At 43.2% G+C, this 20,183-nt stretch overlaps 1 protein-coding gene and 1 long non-coding RNA gene across 2 annotated transcripts in view; one reads left to right on the forward strand and one right to left on the reverse strand.

Moving 5' to 3' along the window:
* Positions 1 to 20,183, reverse strand: part of ELP1 (elongator complex protein 1) — a 32,725-nt gene that overhangs the window by 4,126 nt on the left and 8,416 nt on the right. The window contains exons 9-34 of the mRNA XM_035310949.1: positions 19,555 to 19,645; positions 18,889 to 19,119; positions 18,627 to 18,797; positions 18,154 to 18,253; positions 17,316 to 17,498; positions 16,408 to 16,514; positions 15,809 to 15,912; positions 14,932 to 14,985; positions 14,725 to 14,830; positions 13,944 to 14,059; positions 13,138 to 13,211; positions 12,420 to 12,498; positions 12,188 to 12,267; positions 11,154 to 11,294; positions 9,947 to 10,032; positions 9,201 to 9,349; positions 8,236 to 8,359; positions 7,680 to 7,777; positions 6,317 to 6,518; positions 4,881 to 4,942; positions 4,303 to 4,365; positions 4,098 to 4,158; positions 3,206 to 3,319; positions 2,375 to 2,486; positions 1,078 to 1,205; positions 533 to 687 (exon numbers count right to left, since the gene is read on the reverse strand). Coding sequence (XP_035166840.1) covers positions 533 to 687; positions 1,078 to 1,205; positions 2,375 to 2,486; positions 3,206 to 3,319; positions 4,098 to 4,158; positions 4,303 to 4,365; positions 4,881 to 4,942; positions 6,317 to 6,518; positions 7,680 to 7,777; positions 8,236 to 8,359; positions 9,201 to 9,349; positions 9,947 to 10,032; positions 11,154 to 11,294; positions 12,188 to 12,267; positions 12,420 to 12,498; positions 13,138 to 13,211; positions 13,944 to 14,059; positions 14,725 to 14,830; positions 14,932 to 14,985; positions 15,809 to 15,912; positions 16,408 to 16,514; positions 17,316 to 17,498; positions 18,154 to 18,253; positions 18,627 to 18,797; positions 18,889 to 19,119; positions 19,555 to 19,645 — 2,991 coding nt within the window. The remainder of the gene's footprint in view (positions 1 to 532; positions 688 to 1,077; positions 1,206 to 2,374; positions 2,487 to 3,205; positions 3,320 to 4,097; positions 4,159 to 4,302; positions 4,366 to 4,880; positions 4,943 to 6,316; positions 6,519 to 7,679; positions 7,778 to 8,235; positions 8,360 to 9,200; positions 9,350 to 9,946; positions 10,033 to 11,153; positions 11,295 to 12,187; positions 12,268 to 12,419; positions 12,499 to 13,137; positions 13,212 to 13,943; positions 14,060 to 14,724; positions 14,831 to 14,931; positions 14,986 to 15,808; positions 15,913 to 16,407; positions 16,515 to 17,315; positions 17,499 to 18,153; positions 18,254 to 18,626; positions 18,798 to 18,888; positions 19,120 to 19,554; positions 19,646 to 20,183) is intronic.
* Positions 24 to 3,490, forward strand: LOC118156752. The gene is made up of 3 exons (XR_004746418.1): positions 24 to 34; positions 3,177 to 3,182; positions 3,381 to 3,490. It is a non-coding gene; the product is annotated as an uncharacterized LOC118156752 (long non-coding RNA).

The raw sequence follows: 20,183 nt of genomic DNA on the forward strand, positions 1-20,183 counted from the left end.
TTAGTTCTGTGTTAAGCTGAAGCCTAGAAGCTTGGTAAAACTCACCTTTTTGCAATATACTTTTTATGATACTCTGGTTCAGACCAAATTGACCAATCTGTTCACTTTTCATCTCATGATAACGGTATGGACAACCACTATTCCACTACATAAAAGCTATGCTAACACTTCAACCATTAGGGCTGGAAAAGTGTTCCTTTGTTCTGGAAATTGCTTAAGGTAGAGCTTATGAAAAGAAGTCGCTACGAGGACAAATTAACACATGCCCTATGGGATCTGATCATGTCCAACATGGTATTCAGTGGGACAGACACAGCAGGCTGTATCTGTCACACCTATCTAGGGCATACTGATTCAGAAGCTGCAGCACTCCTATAATGTACTACACATAGTATCTACCTAAAGTCTGTAGAAAAAGGGGCAGATCTGGAGTGCCAGGGAAAGATTGTGTTCTTTGCTGAAGAATGCAAAGCACTACCAATTACTTGGTATTGTACAGCAGGCATCATAAGCATTGCAGATGAGCACGGACCGGGTTGAGAGAACTCTGCTGCACATCTGGAGTCCAGATTTCTGGGATCGAGGTCTCCATCAGCTGCAAAACCTCTTCCAGGACTTGCTGCAGTCCCACAGCTTGCTCATCAAAACCAAACAGTACAAGCTGCTTCAGAAGGATGTGTACATCTCCTGGAGAGTGAACAGAATACCAAGCAATGGTATTTAACATAGGAGTGTGAAATAAACAGCTATATTGCTCTGGTATCATGATACAGGACAGGGAGCAACAAAACAGAACTGGTTCTTTGTCCCCACCTAACTGCTAGAGTGCCTGAGTACAAAATGTGAGCTAAACCTGTCATGGCAGTGATAAGTCCTCATTTACTCGCTCCCAAAATTTCAAATGAGGAGAGCTCACACTATTAGTTATTCCTCCTTGCAGAGGAAGATGAACTAAATAAAAGTCCACCACAGACAGTCTTACACACCATGAAGCTCCTCTCCTCAGCATACCTATGAAGAACAGGAGGCTGACTGTGCTCACAAGTTGGAGAGTGGATGAAGATCACTGCATCCTACCTTTCACATTCTCAACAGCACGGATGTTTTCTCCCAGGACTTCCAGAAGGGCCACATCTTCAAAAGGACTGCCCTCCTTCAAGCTGTATCTCTTGCGTTCAGCCTTGCGCCGGTTCTTTGAGGATCGCCTGGAAAAGAAGGATGCTTAATTCTACTGTGTGCAACAAGGATTAGCTGTAACAGGGTGAATTTGAAGGAATGTCAACAGCATGCATGCAAGTTGTTACCTAAGCCCTTAATCTCTCCAGTAAAAAGCGTCTGTATGTTAGCTGATGTATCTTTGCATCAGTGTTTAAAACACTACTCAACCAATATACTTTGTGGTCTGAAACACAAGTCAGTAGTTGGGCTGGGAAGCTGTCCTACAGTTTCTCTTCTACAAACACAACTGCTTAGTGTTCCAGTAAGGCCAAAGCATCATTCTAAGCACAAAGTAGGGTAAGTTGTTTGACAATGGTTGCTAGCAGGCAAAGCTCAACTCCACTCAGAACAATTTGGTGCCATGGTCTGTGCTCACCTGTGCAAATTTTAATTTCTGCTACCTCCACAAGCTGTGCACTAACACAGTCCAGCTCCTGGTCCATTACCACAGGAAAACAACTTCTAATCACAGGCCAGTATTAGTTACCTAATAACCCAAAACGATCAGCACACTTGACACAGGTATGCTGAATACTATGGTTGCATTCTCAATTTCTTTTTATCTGGGCCACAAAATGTGCCCTAAAAAAACCGTGCTTTTTCCACAGCTGTATCTTTTCAAGATTTCAACTATGGAGTCCAGAAGTGGCCCCACAAACTACACCAACCTTTAATGTAGCCTGCCCCACACTGCACCTTATATTATGAAGAGCACTCAAAAGCAATACAGAAGCTCACTGTGGGAAGAGAACAGGTATGAAATTATATAACGAGCCCCAACTATTAAAACGTAAAGCTTAAGACAAAGAGCACAAGCTGTTAATGTTTGAGAAACTCTGCCTACTTCCTGTGTCAAAACTCCCACAGCCAGCTATTTTGGCAATGTGCCAGCTGCCTACAGAGCCAGCTCCTGCACAGAGCCTGTGCTCATAGCTCCTCTGCTGGGCATTCCGTTCCTGCTGCACTACTAGCTTCTGGCATTTTCTGCTGTCTCCCCTCCAGTAACAGTTAAAATAACCAAGAAATGCCTGTAATTAAAACAATTTCAAGGCATGCACAGCTGCTAGGAAGAGCATGCCAAACATGAGCAAACTGCCCTCCCAAATAAAGGCTGATGCCAGGGCAGCCACCATCTAATTTGGAGGCAGATACCTACGCTGATATTCTTGAATTGCTGTGTGAGTATTTGCTGTTCATGTCACTAGCTGTCACAACACTGCTGGTTTCAGAGAAGAGATCCAGTTCTGGGCAATTTGGCATTTCATAATCTGCAAAACACATTAACAACTGTCACAGTATGGAAAAAGGTCATAGTTATTCCAAGCATTCTCTATGGGTAACCTACGTGGCTTTCTGCAAAAGCAGCTTGGGCAGATTCGTTCTACCTGTCGGTGCACCGGAGCCCTGCAGCTCTTAGCCCCCTCAGCCGGCACACAAGAAGAAACAGAAATTGTGAGAAGAGTACTGCTCCTCTGCCTTGGCAGGGACTGTGATTATTCAATGGCACACTCAGAGGGATGACAATCTCAGTGCAGCAAATCTGGACCAGGACAGAACGTTCTACTTTCAGAAAACTTTCCCAAGCCAGTGTATTCTTGCAGGTGAGTATGCCTAGTAGGTACTCAGCACAAAGGATGTGCTGAGCACGGTCTGACCCAGGCAAGCTGCCATTGTGGAGACAGCGCCGTCTCATTCTGAAGTGCTCTCAGTTGTGTTTAGCATTTTTATCCCAGGAGAGCTGTGACACAGATAGCAGTGAAAATAAAGCTCTTTATGGAATGGTCAAGATCAATCAATTGCACTTCAACTACGGTGCAAGGGGTGAGGTGAGAAGAATGCTGTTTCTGTGGTGGTAGATACCACTGGAGCTACAAGAGGGTACACTGCAGCTCCACCAGGGTAAATTAAATGAGAACCCCAGAATTAAAAACAAGGGATGATCACAGTTACTTATGCAGAAGAAAGTCATATGCATTTCAATACAAACCATGCAGGCTCTCACTAGCCTTCTCCTTCAGCTCTCGGACCACCTGCAGGCGACTCTTGTGGCGAAGAAATGCTGTTTTCTGAGAATCTAGGAAAATCAGCTGACTTTTCTGGGCTGCTCAATAAAAAAAAATAAATCAGATCCAAGGTAAGAACATGAACATTGTACAGGGGAGCACAGTCCATCAAGCACCTTGGAAGTCAGGTGTAAAGCACCCAAAAGGACTCAAGTGGAATTCAAAGCTAGTAATGCAAGAGCACACCAAGCTTAAATGCACCTGGGTGCAGAAAGACCTAACTGGCTAGACAAGCATCTCTGGAACAAGAGTCTGTTTCTAATACAGGAAGAGAAGAAAGCTCTGTGAACACATCTCTTTACATTAATTAGGTTCAAGCTAACTAAAAATATCCCTCAGCTCAAATAGCCTATTGCCCATAGCATGAGAACAAAGAACATCTGACAGCTATCAAACATTTTTCTGTACTGAAGAGAGACTACAGGTATCAAATAATATTTTCAAAAGAGCTTCTATAACAAACAGCAGTTTTCTTAGCCCATAAATCTGTCACCACACATTTGTGTGCTGGAACAAGGGCTGTTTTCCTTGTTCATAGACATGTAAACACCTACTCCTTTGCAGTCTGTGACTGTCAAGTCTGAAAAAGCTCAAAAGCTCAACTAAACTAAAAAGAGCCTATAGAAACAGCAGAGCTTCAAACGTTCAGTAGAATGCTGCCACATGCAGCTAACTGGACAACATCAGCTGTGCAGAATCAAAGCATCCTTCCATACAGCTTCCAGTACGAGTGTGCTATGGCTTCCCACAGACCCAGATAAGACCTTCTTCCACTTCCACAGCACAGCTAAGTGTCGTGTTCTTGCACAGATTTACCTTCTAAGATGGCGGGTTTGAAGTTGGTCTCCAAGATATCCAATCTATCATACTTGTGAATCTGGATCAGGAAAAGAAAGTGAGATATTATTTGAAGATCTAACCTGGACTCCATCCCTGTTCTCACACTCCAAAAAAAAAAAATTATATCCACTTCTTGCAATCCAGACAGTATTTCTGGTTCTTGAGATTTGAAATGCCTTACCAGTCTTAAAGCTTCTTCCCAGAAAGCCCCTTCTAGAAGGAGGAGAACAGCCTCTTCGTAGTCCTGGAAAGACAGAGCAACTGCTGCTACTGATGCTAGTAATACACATTTAGGTAGCACCTACATGACACATGCTTCTACTTAGCAGCATCAGTCACAAAAACACTGCTGTGCCCCCATACTTTGGAGTGCTGACACAAACGAAAAGCTCTCATTAAAAACAAACAAACAAAAAAAAAACACAAATGCAACAAAAGCCCCTTTTGAACGGAAAGTGCCTCTGGAACTCAGTCTTCTTTATTCCAGCGCTCATACTTCAGCTTTCTGAACAGAAACCTTTTCATACAAAAGCAGAGTTCTTCATGAGCAGAAAACCTGGGCACACATCATTCAAATACTCCCTGATTGCTGCATCACCCAGACCTTCTCTGCCCTCCCAAAAAGAACTCGTGGCACAGACTGTTCTCTAGTCAGCACATACGGAGTCACATGTGGCCCAGGAGAACAGAGAAAATAAAAGATGGAGCATATCTTGGACAGAGGATGTTACTGGGGCACAGACAGAAGAGGCACATTACCTGAGTGTACTGCTCCAGGAGCATGGCTGCCTCTGCATGCTTTCTCTGTTCAACCAGTTTTCCTATGAGAAAAGGTGGAGTTCAGCTTTTCAGGAGCAGCTGGATTTTCTACTACACAACAATGAAGTAGAGGAACACCCCACTCACTGTAGCACCTTCTACCTGCTCAGACGCTTATTTAATTTGTATGATAAAAAGAAGGGCTGCCTGATGTCAAGAATTCATTAACCTGTATCATCATCAGCCAGTTGCTTGTGAAATTGATGATTCTTGTCTCTCACAGCCACTTGAAGAACCTCTCCCCTACAGTATTAGACAAAAATAGTGAAGAGTCTCCTAAGTGGAGGAAGGCAGGATGTAAACAGGAAATCTCTCTTGAAAGCTTCAGTGTATCACAGTCTCGCTATCTGCTAGGAGAATTGTGTCTGTTGCTCTCTGTGTGGTACAGACAGGAAACATCAAATCTATGGGATTCAGGGCTTCTAGTCCCTTAAAACTCAGGACTAGCTTTGGCACTGGCTTTTCTGCTAGGGTGTGAGAAAATGATACACAGGGCCAGGAAAAAAAAAAAAAGGAGGAAATTAGCTAAGCAAATTGCATTGAAGACAGCTTGTATGTGCTCATCCTGCTAAATTACAGTTGTGATTTAAGAGGGGCGCTAGAAAGTGTTAAAGGCAAGTCATCAAGGATCCAAACTGCATTAAGTAATAGAAAAAGAAAATACTGAAATATCTAAAACTGGAAGATCACTCCCAGAAGCCATTCCCACTGTTTAAGGGGCTCTTCATAAACTCTGCCTCCGAATATGGCAAAACCCAGGATGATGCTCCACGTCTCTTGCTGAAATACATGCGAGGCCCACAACACATTTAATGCATGAAGCCTCATGTTTCCTAGTGAGCACAAACTCTACGACAACCCATCTTTTTTTTCCTGCAGTAGGACTCACACACAGCTTTACGTGTACCAGCCTGTACTAGCAGGCATTAAGGAGAAAACATGAAGATGGAGCACCGAATTCTCCAACAGCCTTTAAGGTCTGTGACTAGGTGGTATCTGTGTCAATGATGTCTGGAGGCCTCAGTCATATCAGATGCTTTAAAGAATCTCCATTCCCTGAGGTTAACCAAGGAAGCAATTTGGAATAGCAGTTCAGGAACAGGTTGCAAGGAAAGTAAAAGAACCAGTCAGCTCCATGTAGACAAGGCCACAACTAGCTCGGCAACTCCAGGGTGCCAACCAGCTCAGCCCCAGCACCTTTTGGTTCTTGTGAGAAACAAAGGTGATGTGCAATCACACAAACCCATGGAAATTAAAGTCCTTTAAGAAAAACACTGAAGACTGAGGTTTTCTCTGATTTTAATGAAAAATCAGAATGAATGAGAAATAAGAGCTGCCAGTTTTGGTCTGCTCACCTCCACCCTCTCAAGACCTACCTGCCATGCTCTGTGCCAGGCTGGACAGCTTATCCGTCGTGTAACCAAGCCGTGAAGCCATGCACAGGGCTTGCTGCCAGCTGCCACTGTTCAGAAACGCATCGAGTGCTTTTGCAAAGATGCCAGCCCGAGCAAATATCAGTGCAGCCTGTTCATAAAGCTGCTTCTGAATCAAATACTCCCCATATGCATCGCTGATATCCTGCAGCACAGGGACAAAAGAGAAGTAAGACATCAGCTGTGGAGTCAGCAGCAGTCCTACACTAGTGAGAACTAAGTGGACATCAACAAAAGCCTCTCTGGCTTTTTATCCCCTTAGGAACCTCCTGGCACAATGTCCTAGCTTATTTCAAACTTTGTATCAGCTGAAGGGTTGTCGATCAGCACATGCAGACTTTTCACACAGTACTAATGCAAGAAACATGAGGAAATACCTAACTTCCCAAGCTGGGTAATCTACAAACTGCAGGAAATTAGCCCCTTCTTCCCTACTCAAACCAGTAATTTTCGTTATGTCTCCTGGAACTGTATCACCATAGGAGTCAACAACTGGGGCAAGGCAGGGTGTAAGCCCTTGAACTCTGTATGCATAGGCTGTTCAAAATCAATACATGCAGCTCCTCTAGGCTGTTCAAAGCTCACAATCTCTACCAACAAGGGGATGATATATTTGACTGGAATAATACAGAAAGAATAAAAGACTCCATGTTAAGCCAGAAACAAATCTCTCTTGAGAGAGACCTTTCTACTTTCACCCTGCTGCAGAAAGACAAGTTTCTGCATCACCCTTCTTACTTCATCAACTTCTTTTACAGAGGCTTGTTTGTTATGTATTTTAAAAAATCTGAATTAAATTAAATGCATCCATTTACATTTGACTATAGCCTTGGGGAAGCTACAGTTCTTTAGTACTGAAATATACAAGGGACCCTACATGCTACAAAACGGCATGTCTAAGAGTGCCTCAAGCTTTCTAACACTCTCCAGAATAGTTTACAAACAAAATGCTCCCATACAACCTGCAAGTGCCACACAGAAAACCTGTATCACAAACATCAAAATGAGTACACCACAAGACAGTGCAGCAGCAACCAAACTCCCAGGTGCTCTCTCGGACATGAGATCAAAGAAGTAACACCCACTCACTCTTTCAGTGACCAGACCTAGTAGGCTCAGTGCTAAGAGTAATTCCATGTATGCTGGAGAAGGGTCTCAGACAACAAAGGAGGAGCAACGCCCTACAAAACCTGAATGCAAGTGACTGTTGTCTCACTCCTGCCCTCACTCAAGGTGTGGGGGATATGCAAACAACTATGTGGGAGAACTAAGAATTTGTATGCTACAGGGTCACATGTTTACACACCTTGTACTCCTGAGTGCTGGAGGGGTACAGCTTCAAGGCTTCACAATACAGATTCTGATCTTTCACCAAGTTCAGAAATTCAGAAAAGTGTTCAGGACCTGCAGAGATTTTTTTTTTTTGTAGCAACAAAAGAAAGCACGTGACTCTCACGGACCCCAGCCAGTCTGGGTTCATTTTATTAAGAAACAACAAGAGATGCTTGGGTGCAAGATCATACGTGCACCTACTCTACCACTCTAAACCCAAGGGATTCACTTTCTTAAGGTTTGTTTCATTTTTGCCAGCAGAGTTAATTGGGGACAAGTCACCGACAACTGGAGGAAAACAAAGACTTATGTTTCATGATCACATGGCAGTAAACGCATGCCCACCTTTCTCCCTGCCCCAAGCTACCCTACAAAAACTATGGAGCATAAGTCAACCAAGCATTACCAGGAGAGATGACGACCTTGTGAAATTTTTCTCCTTCTTCTGCTATTTCCCCCCAAAGGTTCTTTGAAAAAGAAATGTTCTATTACAGAATTTCTTAAAGATGCCGCATGTGCAGGACACCTACCACATTTGCTGAGGTGTCCAAGAGCTTTTGCATATCTCTTCAAGTGTTTGTCTATTGTGTACCGCTGATAATTGGTCTCCATCTTCTGGAGAGTATTTAAGAAGGGTAAGTATTCTTTTGGGTCCTGTGAAGAATAATAAAAACAGCAGCTTAGTTAGTCTGGTAAGATCCTTACTCAACCCCATCTTCAACAGCAGACAGCATCAAGTTTTAAATTATATGATAATACACTAAAGAAGATTTCTTATTAAAATGTAAGCCATCCTGGAGAATCAATTCTGTGCATGTACTCTTGCCTTGTAACTTAAATTACCAGTCTCACAAATGAACTTCAGCAGTACTCAGAGACTAGTGATACTTAAAATTCCCATGTATTTGATATGTATCGTACTGAATATTGTTTACTATTAGCTATTATCATATGCAAATTTGCTTTTATAAAGCTGTCTAGTATCTTCCACACCAGAAGAGTCATGAAAATCACACTGCTGTGTTTTAAGCCTGTTAACATGAATAGGATGTTTTAATTGACAGGCAACAGGCTCTGCAGTAACATCAGGAAACTCTGTGAAGATCCTGATGGGGATTTTCAATGAGACTTAAAGTTACAGATGCTAGAAGAGACACACTATTGTTGTAGCCACCAGCAACTAAGCAAAAATTGAGAGAGTACAGAACTAGCATGCAGCCACTATGCCTTAGACCACAGTCCTCTCCTGCTCTGCAGTGCTGCTCTAGGACAGACCTGTATCACTGTCAGCACAAACAAGTTCTCTAAATTGTGCTCAGAAATGGATGCAGAGGCATGCTATATTCCTAGCGTCACCCCAAACACACAGAGGACCTGAGCAACTGGAATCCTGCCTGTGCAGAGAGCTACGACTAATAAAACACGTGGGCTGATTCAGAGACTACAAGAAACCTTTGGGAAAGAAAAATTATTCACTGAAACTGTAAACCAAGACCTTTTGAGACTTTTCTGCCACCATGATGACTAAATCAAAGTCATATGTGCCCAGGGAATAATCATACAATTCATTGACATCCACAAGGAAAAGCAGGTATTTTAGTGCTTCCTCTGCACTCACGGCTGTGACATTTGGAGAAAGTCTCTCTGTAATGAAAGAAACACAAGATCAGTCACATCATTAGCAGTGGAACACTGGTCTGAGGGATGTATGCAGTATCTAGCACAACCTTAACACCACATAAAGACCACCAAACTAATGGCTCATTCCATCTTGCAGGAGGGGTTACTTGGCTGTTTGTGGAGTCTTTCCCACACAACTTCAAAAAACATCCCAAGGGCAGTAATTTGTGCAGCGCACAATGGTGACAAGTCAGAAGTATCAGCACAGAATAAAAGTAGAGTCTAACAGTTTCAGGTATCAGGACCTAGAACAGGAACCTCCTGTTCCATGGAGAAACTGGGTTCTGAACTGCAAGACTCCAGATCTCGCCTATCTGCTGGCATACCTAGACAGAGGATGAGCCAAGGGTAAGTACAAAACTTACCAAGGATAAGTACAAGACTACTCATCTTAACCGATGAGCTGCTGTTCTATTAACAGCAGTTTCAACTTTCATAGTTTCAGAAACATTTATTTTTTCCTGACAGCCTCCACAAACAGCCACCTTAAAATAATTTTCAGGGTAAACCATGCTACATGCTCCACATATTTTCAATTCTTTTGGGTTCCTGATACAACACCTCGAAGATCATGAACCTTCTGGAGAGCAATTTCCAGTTCTGGAGGATTTTTCTTTACATGTGCTGTCAATATTGATAGGCAGTATCTAAAGAAAACAGAAGCAGTAGATGAAAAAGTGAGACAACACTTTCTTTAAAGAAAAGATAATCTTTAAAGGTCCCTTCCAACCCAAACCATTCTACAGTTCTGTGAAAGAAAAAAACTACTCACATATTCCAAGCTTTTTCAAGGAAAACACATAAAGAGAAAAGAACCAAAATATACCAAAGAAATTTAGCTTCCCCCCCCCCCCCCCCCTTTTTTTTTTTTAAATAGCACATTTTCCCAAACATATTACAAGACTAGAGGTGTGTTTTGGGTAGAATGAGCTTTCTTACTATGCCAGCCAGCATGAATGGAGAGGTAACATCAAAAAGCTCAGATTGCTGGGTGCAATTTTCCAGATCAGATTTGGCATTTTTTTTTTTTTAATAAAAATGAAAGCTTTCTAGGAGGTTATTTCCACTTTCCTATTATTCACATCTACCATTTCAAAATAGGTTTCCTATGTAAGGAAATGCTTTGATTACCCAAACTGTTTGCTGTAAAGTGTCTAAGTTTTCAAGGTACAACAACAACCCACTGTCTGCTGCTCCTCTATCCACTGTTTCACACATAAGTTGCCCAGGGTTTAACACTGTGCTTCACCAACCACTGATATCCTATTTTTCCACCCTTTTGTTTTGTCTAGTCTTGCTTCATCCAAAGAGGATAGTGACAAAAAGGTAACCATTCAGAAATACAGCTGAAGATTTACAAAAATAATTCAGTCTCAGACAGAACAGCTGAGGTTTCTCTGAAATGCCATCTGCTCCATAAAGCCAGCATTTCCCTGGGATGACAATCTTGCTCATCTCTCTCCATCCCCCATGTCACACAGTGTTCCTAAATTCGGTGCATTTTTTAAACCCTGGTAGGCGTCCTGCCTCTATTACTTTAATACTTAGGGGAAAAGATATTTTGCTCTCTCTGGAATTATTAGATGCTGTGCTTTCCAGAAGGGTATCCTCAGCAGATAGAAGGTACAGTGATATAAGCTTCGCAGAGCACAGGTTCACCTCAGAGGATCCAAAGCAAAATAACTGATATTAAGGACAGCTTTGCTTTTCTTCAGGTGATTTAGCAGAAATCTCTCTAATGGTTCCTTCACCATAAGCAAATGCTCACTTTTCAGGGTCAATGCGTTCCATGGCAACTCTCAACATATCACATACGAGGTTTACTTTTTTCTGATCGAGATGCTGACGTGGTTGAGCATTACTGCTACCATTCAGAGACGGGTACATGCTCTTTGTGAAATCTTCTTCTCTAAATAAAAAGACACGAATACCAGCCTGGTCCATCACATAGCTCAGCACAAAGACAGTAACATCAGAACACAGAAATGTACACAGAAAGTAATTACTCAACAAAATAGCTCATATGTCATTCAGTACAGACACGCAATCTGCCACACTACCAGAAAGCTCTCCAACATCTCTTATCCATCCCAATTGATTCTTAGCCAAATGAGGTACTGAAAAAAAAGAACTGGTCGGAACTACTGTAGTTACACAAAACTTTGAAGACAGTATTTTCAAGATACAGCTGCATTCTACTAAGTCCACTGTGGAGACGTTGAGCAAAGAACACTTCCGAAAATTAAGTAATTTGATTTTACTTATAGACAAAGATTTAAGGTCAGGTCAAAACTGAAAATAAACACAGAGAAGATGCGTGTTAGCTCTAGTTCCCAAACAAATTACTTCAGCAAGCCTGAGAAATCTTTAAGCTACCAGTACCTTAAAAGCTCTTTGTCACTCAACCTCTGAGAAAGAAATCAGGGGGTCTGATTTGGGAATCTAAACAACTATACTGGCCTCAGGTCTCAGATAAGCAGGGCTGTCATGTCCCTCTTTACAGGGATACAAAACCTTCTCTATTGACATTTATCCTTGTACAGAAAGCCAGAAGACAAGTCAAAGCAGTCAGATCGTGTCCTAATCCCTTAGTGGAAAAATCTAATTATGGCCTGCAAGTTGGAATTCCCCAAAAGATACACTTACTTTCCTTGAAACAACTGAGCTCACTTGAGTTTTTATGACCCAGCACATCAGATTTCTGTCTGAGTCCTTCCAGTGAAACTGAAAAACTGCCAATACTTTGGCAAAACAATCCACCATCAATTAAATGCATGCTTCCATTTGCAGAATTATACTCACTTCAGTTCTGTGAAAAACAAGTTGATATGATTCACAGAATCTATTTGCTTGATAAAGGTTTCTACATTTTCCAGAAACACCTGAAATGAAAAAGAGTATTGCTACTGTTATTCTGACAAGTACAGTAACTACAGGAGCAAGTTCAAAGACCTTCTTTGAATGTACAAAATGAAGGAATCCAACCAGACTAGATGGATACGGAAAAGGACACAACAGAACTGTGCATACTTGCCTTGGGATTGTGGTCATAGAGAAGATTGAGGTTGATTCTCAGCTTCCTCATACACTGAAATGCTTCCCTGAACATAAGCCTGGGGGCATGAGTGAAGAGCGATAGTTTACATATTGGATAAGTACAATATCCACAAATAGAGGCAACTCACTAGAGGTAACTACAGACCCGGCTGGAGGGGAACAATAGCCTAGGCAACAAGCCATATAGCCTGCCTTCCAGAAAAACTCTGTGAGGTCAATCCTGTTCACTGCCAGCCTCTGCAGTTGAGCTGACCAGTAGATCAGGTTGCAATAGGTCAGAGACAGGCTTTGCATTTTTATATTCCTCTCTTAGAGAACTACATTTAAATTTAATGGAAAAACTTCTGTTTCAGAAAACTTGAACATAAAATTATTTAACAAATACAACATGAAAAATAGCAATCGAAGTCACAAAGAGGTCAAAATGTCTGGAGAATGGAGCAAGCCAAGATCTCCCCCAACCATGCAGTCTCAGTACACCCTAAGTCCTTCAATGGTGAAATGTGAGGCAGACAGGACAGATGAAATTTGGGTTTCTAGGTGGTAGACCCAGAAACAGTTTCATTCCTACCTAGAAAGCCAGTTCCTTTGAGTCTAGACTCCCATCCTTCTGCAGCACTACAAGAGATGGGCATCCAGCCTCTAAATAGCTCAGCATGGGGGAGGCAAGACCAGAATACGCGGGTGCCATTTACCTGTCTAGCCACTTCCGAATCTGGGCAAGAACCAGAGCTCGGTGGTGAACAGTCTCCAGATTTCCTCTTGGCATCTATAGCATAAGATCCACATCATTATTTCTCGTAGCTACTTAGTCTACCTTGAAGACAAAGTGAGGACAGGCTAACTCTTCTAGGCTTGTCTGCTATTTGCAGTTTCACGTGCCTATTTGTTCACTTCAAAGAACAGTTTCAATTAACCTGAATCATCTGAAAATTCTCTCAGCTCAGAAACATTCCTTCCTCAGGCCAGACTCCCCACAACAGGACAAAACACAAAGCAAACTGAACTAGTTTTCAGGTTCTTGTTGCTCTTACAAGGATGTTAGGCTACAGACCTCCAGAGGTCCATTACAGATGAATCCTTTCATATTCTGTGAGCCTCTGCTGGTTCTCAAGAGCAAGCGCAGAACTCCAAACTCTGGACAAACTTAATGCCAAATCTAATGGAGGGCTGCTAGAACATACAGCAAGTACTAAGAGGCAGGTCTGAGATTCACAGGAGAGGCCGCAATACGTAACATTAGTCTGCTTCAGCCAGTAGGAATTTAAACAACACCCCCAGTTTGGTACGCACACAGTTGCCTGTGCTCAAACTAACTCCCTGAGACATGTTCAAAATTGCTCTTTATCTAGCCTGGAGATTGGAGGTGCTGTGTTGCAGCAGGACAGGAGATCAGCTTTGTAGTGCTTCGTGCATTATTTGCAGTTTGATCTGCAACTTCCTGAGACAAGCCCTCTACACCCCGACAGCAAACCTCAGCAGACATGGGCAGAACACTGACCTGCAGCACAACCTTTGTGTCCTGAGGCACAACGGTGACGATACGCGAGCCTCGCTCCACCTTGCGCAGGGTCTCACTGTTAGGGGCTGCAGCACTGCTCAGGCCAGCCTGAAGGGCTGAAGACATCAGAGTTATCAGCAGACACACACACACACCACTGCACAGTGCCACCTGGACAGCTTTCCTGTGTAGCTCTGCAAGGTCTCCTACTTCACCAGCTCAGTCAACAATACATCAATGGTCCTTAATGGCTGCAAGCACGTTGAGAACCTTTTAGTGCTGAGCACTGTGTACAAAGTAGAGATACGTCCTCTAAACACCAGGATCGTAAAGCTTAATGCAGCAGAGAGGAGCACTGAAAGGTGTAAAGCACCAATAACCTGTCATCCTGACCTTCATGAGGGCCTCATCTTCCTAATGGACAGAAACCTCCCTTCTCTGCCACATGCCCTTGAATACCAGAGCACCTTTTCCTTTTTTGAACTTGAAGGGAGGGAGGGAATGCAGAGTTAAGCTGAATGCAGAGCTAAGTTGGAAACAGTGAAGGAACAACTCCATATGACAAATCCTGTCCCCTGGGAGGAATGCATGACATTTAGAGTCAATCTCCCGTGCTCTTCCTCTCTTGCAGATTTTTGCAAGTGGCTCTTTTCCTCTGTCTTGAAGTAGCTGCTTTGAATTACCTAAATACAGCAGGTTTGGATGTGGAAAAATGGGGACACATTGCAGTTCCAAGACAATGGCCATGAGCTGCCAGCAGACAGGCAGAACTGGGATTTACCTTTCACTGTTATGTCCTTCAAACAGAAGCACTGACAGGTGTGGGAGTTGGTTGTCACCAACAAAAACTCATTGTATGTTGCAAATGAGGTGATGCTGGAAGCAACCTGTAGAAAAATTACTATGTTTACTGCTGTATACAGCAGAAAAGGAAGTCTGCCTTTGGCAGAGGAAAAGGGGACAAAGTAATGGTCAAATGCTTTGGTACCTCAGTGTCATTAACAAAAAATCGGCATCGATCTGTGAGGCCCAGGATCACCTCCTGTAAATGAAAAGGATGACAAGTGTAAGGAATCAGTGTCACAATCTCCTGTGTTTCACCACAGTGACTACCAATGGGTTCAAGTGCTTTACAACTGAGTACCAACTACCTCATGTGAATGATCTAGAAAAGCTGTACAGGACGTCAGGTAATCTCTATTCCAGGAGGGCTTACCTAAGTGTCTTTAAATACTTCTGGCTGGAAAACTAGCTTGGTTTACCCGGTCACAGAAACATAACAAAAGCAAAAGCCACACCAGACCATTTAGTTTATTTTATTTAGCAGCTTTTGGTGCAAAATAACAGAATAGACACTAGTACAGAGAAGAGCATAAAGCAACTCCATACAGCATTCACCTGGATACCCACTGAAGCAAAGAAACACTAAAAGTAGCAGCAAAATAGCAAGTAATTCCTTAAACTGTTTTAACTATCAAGAAACCATCACCAACAGGTAACACTAGTAGCAGTAGATCTGCAGTAACTCAGAGCAGATGTATTTGCTAAAAGGATAACTTCATATATAACAGAGCAAAATGCTGCTTTCACAGAGTGCACAGCAGTGACTGACAGAAATCTTAAAATTGAAATTTCTTGCTCTTCAATCTTATTCATGTTATTAACAGGAAGGGGAGATTGGATGTTACCTGCAAGCCATAAGAAATGCTCTAGAAGGCACAGAAAGATGTGCAGTCAGATCTGCATAGGGCCTTATGAAGAACCCAGTTAAGAAGTATCATTGGACCCCGGGCAGAAAATTATGGTGTACATTTGACACAGAGAACAAGTAAGTTGGAATTTAAACTGCTCACAGTCTTACTTACTTCACCACCGATTGTTGTGAGAGCAGTCTGCACGCAAAGCTGGGGGAACTGGACAGCACAGCCACCACTAGTCTGCCAGGGCTCAAGCACTGGAGGAGAAGCCTCTAAAGAACAAAGAAGATCAGACTGTTTTCCAGCCAAAGATTCAGACATTACAACCACATAATGTAAATCTCAAGAAAACTTCAGCTGTGAGTGTCTGACACAGAAAGGAGGAATGATGAAATGCAAGTCCACAATATGGCAGAAAAGAAGGTGGTAACTTTTAGGGGCTTGGAAGCACCTTTATTCCACTACAGAACAAGAAGTGCCAAGGATGTGGCATCCAGTCACCCCTTCAGAAGCCTCTAAATCAGTTGTCATATTTTCAAATCACAAAGTCAGAGCTATCATTCTCAATGACATTAACTGCTTTCAGACAAAAATCAGTAATTTTAATCAATTTGTGGGACCAGAAGGAGCATGAAATGCAGCACTAACTACTATCAAGGGTCACCCATGTACCTACAAGTCAAATCATCATTAAACATTAAGATATATATATATATTTTTAAACAACTATACCTTAGGCCAGCGGGCCTTAATAGGGTCCAGCTTACCCCAGAGGTACTTCAGGATCTGTCCATTGGCCAGCTGCAGAGCTACAGTTTTGGTCACCGGGCTGCAGCAGAGGCTTATCACTTCTCCATCTACAGGCACAGACAACCTGAAGCAGGGTACAGAAGACACAGAGCATCAGACATGGTAGATACATTTAACACCCCAATCCTCCATTTCCTGAGGCCAGATCGAAGGGTGCACATCTCCAGAACGGACCCATATCTTCATCATTGAAATATTTACATCCTTCTTCAATCTTTTCATGCTTACATGAGCTGACACTGGCAAAAAAAAAAGCACCAGCAGCTTGAGTCAATTAGTGTTTGCCTAGCTGTGCTAGTCACTGTCTGCACACTTAAAGTATTCTGCAAAATCCACTTCTTTTGTTCTGCTCTACAGTTCATATGCAAATTACGCTGCCTTTGCCTTGTAAGTGCTGCAGAAAGTGACTCTCAGTATCTCTCTGTGAAGCAGATTTTTGTAGCCCACTTGGCTTCCTTTCATGCTGACTGCACAAAGCCCAGCAGTTAGCTGGAGGAAGACAGGAGTAGCAACAGCTGCCATTCCTCTCTGGACTTTAGTAATGTGGACAGTGGACAAAGGGTAGAACGGAGAAACTTACTCCACGGGCCTGGACTTCAGAGAAAGCAACAGAGATATTCTGTACTGACATAGGCATGCTGGCATACCACATCTTGTCAGACTGGTTGCAGGCATTACGACTACATGCAGGCACTATGCAACATGCAGCTTCATGAGCTGTTTTGTTCTCCTGCAGGAAGACAGCCAAGTCCCCCAAGGCCAGTCCCCAAACAGCCTCCAGGATGCACTGCATGCAGGAGAGACTTAATTCCTTCTAAGCCCAAAGGCACTCTCAGACCTCACCCACAACTGAAATCTCTAGTACCGTAAATTCAGGTGCTCTTCTTCAGTTCTGGTCATGTGAGGTGCTGCAATCAGATGGTGAAGGACAGACTGAGAAGCATGCTGATCCTGACTGACCACGAGGAAGCTGTCATCTGGCAGCCAGGTCAGAGATTGGAGCCCAAGAGGATGCATCATCTCATTGCTGTTGCTGCCAAGATCAACCCTGTCATGAAGTAAGAGAGACCATGAAGCAAATAGAACTTGATTTTAGTTTTCACATCAAAAATCTCACTGCAGAAAGCCAAGATCTTCCTAGGCACAGCCTTGCTGTAGAGACACACAGCATGGCTAGGAGTCCAGTGCAGAAAATGGAAGTCACTGAAAGCACAAATCCTACCACACGCAGAGGCAGGAGATGAAGGATGAGAACCAGGAAGCCCCACCAACCTTCCCTAGACTGTACTGTCTCCATGCCACCTCAGTATAGGAACAAATGTAGAGCAAGGTTTTTGTTTGTTTGACCTTGTCACTGGCCTTGCTATACAAGCTGCTTGGTTCCTATGCGTTCCTTCACAAGCCTGGGCACTGCACAGCCCTTCCTGTGGCTCTGGGAGCTGGAGAAAGCTGCAGCACCACAAGGCCAAGAGCACCAGGCACAGGAAAAGCCACTTCAGTGCTGTCACTAGCAGTCGAGGGCATTTCTTGGGATGAACTGCCCACTGCATTCTCCAGTCCCTAGCACTAATTGAAGATACAGCCTCAGCACAATAAAGCCACGTTAACAGATGAGCACTCCAAAAGACAGTGGTCACAGCAGTGACCGTCCAGCCAGGCACTGCCCTTTTCTTCCCACTGCAGTTGCACTAGTTCTGTATTACCTGTATGTTTTATCCAGGTGTGGTGTTTCCACATCGGCTTTAAATCCATTTCCACCCACAGCTCCTAACCTGATAGTGGGGTCCTTCACTGTCCTCTGTCCTAACAAACACAGAACAAAATAGAGTTCAGACATTCTGCCAACTTAGTCCCTTCCATCTTTATTCTTATTAAAAAAATAGATGCTACAGGAAGCAAATAAAATATACCACCCCTACATGTACAACCAGCACATCCTCCTCCTTATTAACATTTACCTTGAGGAACAGAACTACCTTGCAATGTCACAATGTATAGCTGAGAGACTGCAACAACGGTCTCTTGTCCAACAGCACACTGAGTATTACCCTGCTCATAGGAGTGCTTCGGAAAGTGCTGGGTAGCTCAAGTAGACCCTATATAGCTATTCCCAGATTGACTCCAGGTTTCAGGGACAGAGTTTAATTTAAAAAACAACACTGAAACATACTCTCACCGTATCTGTATAAGGTGATCTTGTTATCAGCATCCAGGACAGCCATGTCTCCACTATGTTTAGGATCTGTGTGAAATGCAACCTGATTAACTGCTTGTTTGAGCTGAAGCTCATAGGTACACATGGGTGGAGGCACCACAGCATGCTGGAATGCTGTGACAAGCACTTTATCTGTGGAAGAAAGCAGAAAGAAACCAAGCTGTTACAAATTTCATGTCATAAAGTCTCTTATTAGGTTCTTTACTGAAAGCAGGAACCTTACCTCCATCTATGACAGCCACATTTGCCACGTGCTGGCTGTTCTGCCCCATCCCATGGTCTGTGGTCCAGTGCCAGTCATAGCAGAGGTACTGCCAGCCCTGGCAGAGTACATGCAGTCTATATGGGATCACTGGGTCCCACAGCAGTGACACCAGCTTATTTTTTTCCAATGTGCCAAAATGCAGACTTTGCTTCAAGTACCAGTGATAGTTCCCTGTGGTCCATAGCTGAACTATAGATGAAAAAATAAAAAAATAAGGATACCAGAGATTACTACTTGAGACCCATCTCAAACCCTCCCCACTGCTCTTCTGCAGGTGATTTAAGTTTCACCCTCACTCAAGACCATGGGCTCTATCATACAACACCCAGCACAAGAAAACTGTAACCCCTGAATTTGATCAAAGGACTCTTAGAATTCCTCTATCTCCCCTCTCTGAGAAGGGAAGGGATCACATCCTCAATATTCCACGTAATACCACCTCCAGATACAGCAACCTGGAAGATGCTTTGAGCTCAAGCTAACTAGCTTTTCTTCCTAACCTGCAGAGGGATCTCAAAGCTGTAGATAAGCCAGCCCAAAGTCTCCTATCCTGCAGAGGAATATCCACTGCTGACCACATTCACAGGTAAGTGTAGAATCCAAAGCCTCACAGAGTGCTCTCACCATAACTGTTAGCGTTGGAGTTTTCAGTCTTCAGCTCTTCCAGCCATATAGCCAGGACCGTGGAATCTGCATTCCAAAGGAGTTCATTAACCTGCAGAAACAAAAGATGGCTCTTACTGGATACTGCCACCTCTGCAAAGAGCGGGTATTTTCCAGATCAGTTTTCAAGACGATGAGTTGCTCCTTATTTTCAACAACATAAGGTACACGACTTAATGTACTAACACAGTACTTGCATACTGCAAAATTCCTGACAGTTGGAGCAAAGTGCCCTGAAGCAGAACCCATCACAGCAGTTGTACACAACTGAAGGGGACAGCAAATGGGACAGCAGAATTCTGTTGACCTTGGCACTGAGAAATAATCTGCCAAAAGACCTCTCAGCATCCAAAGGCAGAAGTTGAAACAACGCCTTAGTAGCAGATTTTCACTTACATTATTTGGGACAATGCGAGTTATTTCACCTCACTCCTGCATGAGCTGACATCCTAAATTGCATTTTTGAAGCTTTTGCCTAATATCAAGTATACAGAGGCCAGCAATACCCTAGGGGTACAATACCCCAGTTTTCCTCTGTACTGAAATCTGCAGAAGGCATTGCATCTTCACTGTTCTCTCTTCCACTAGGA

This window comes from Oxyura jamaicensis, chromosome Z (assembly GCF_011077185.1).
Source record: "Oxyura jamaicensis isolate SHBP4307 breed ruddy duck chromosome Z, BPBGC_Ojam_1.0, whole genome shotgun sequence".
NCBI lineage: Eukaryota > Metazoa > Chordata > Aves > Anseriformes > Anatidae > Oxyura > Oxyura jamaicensis.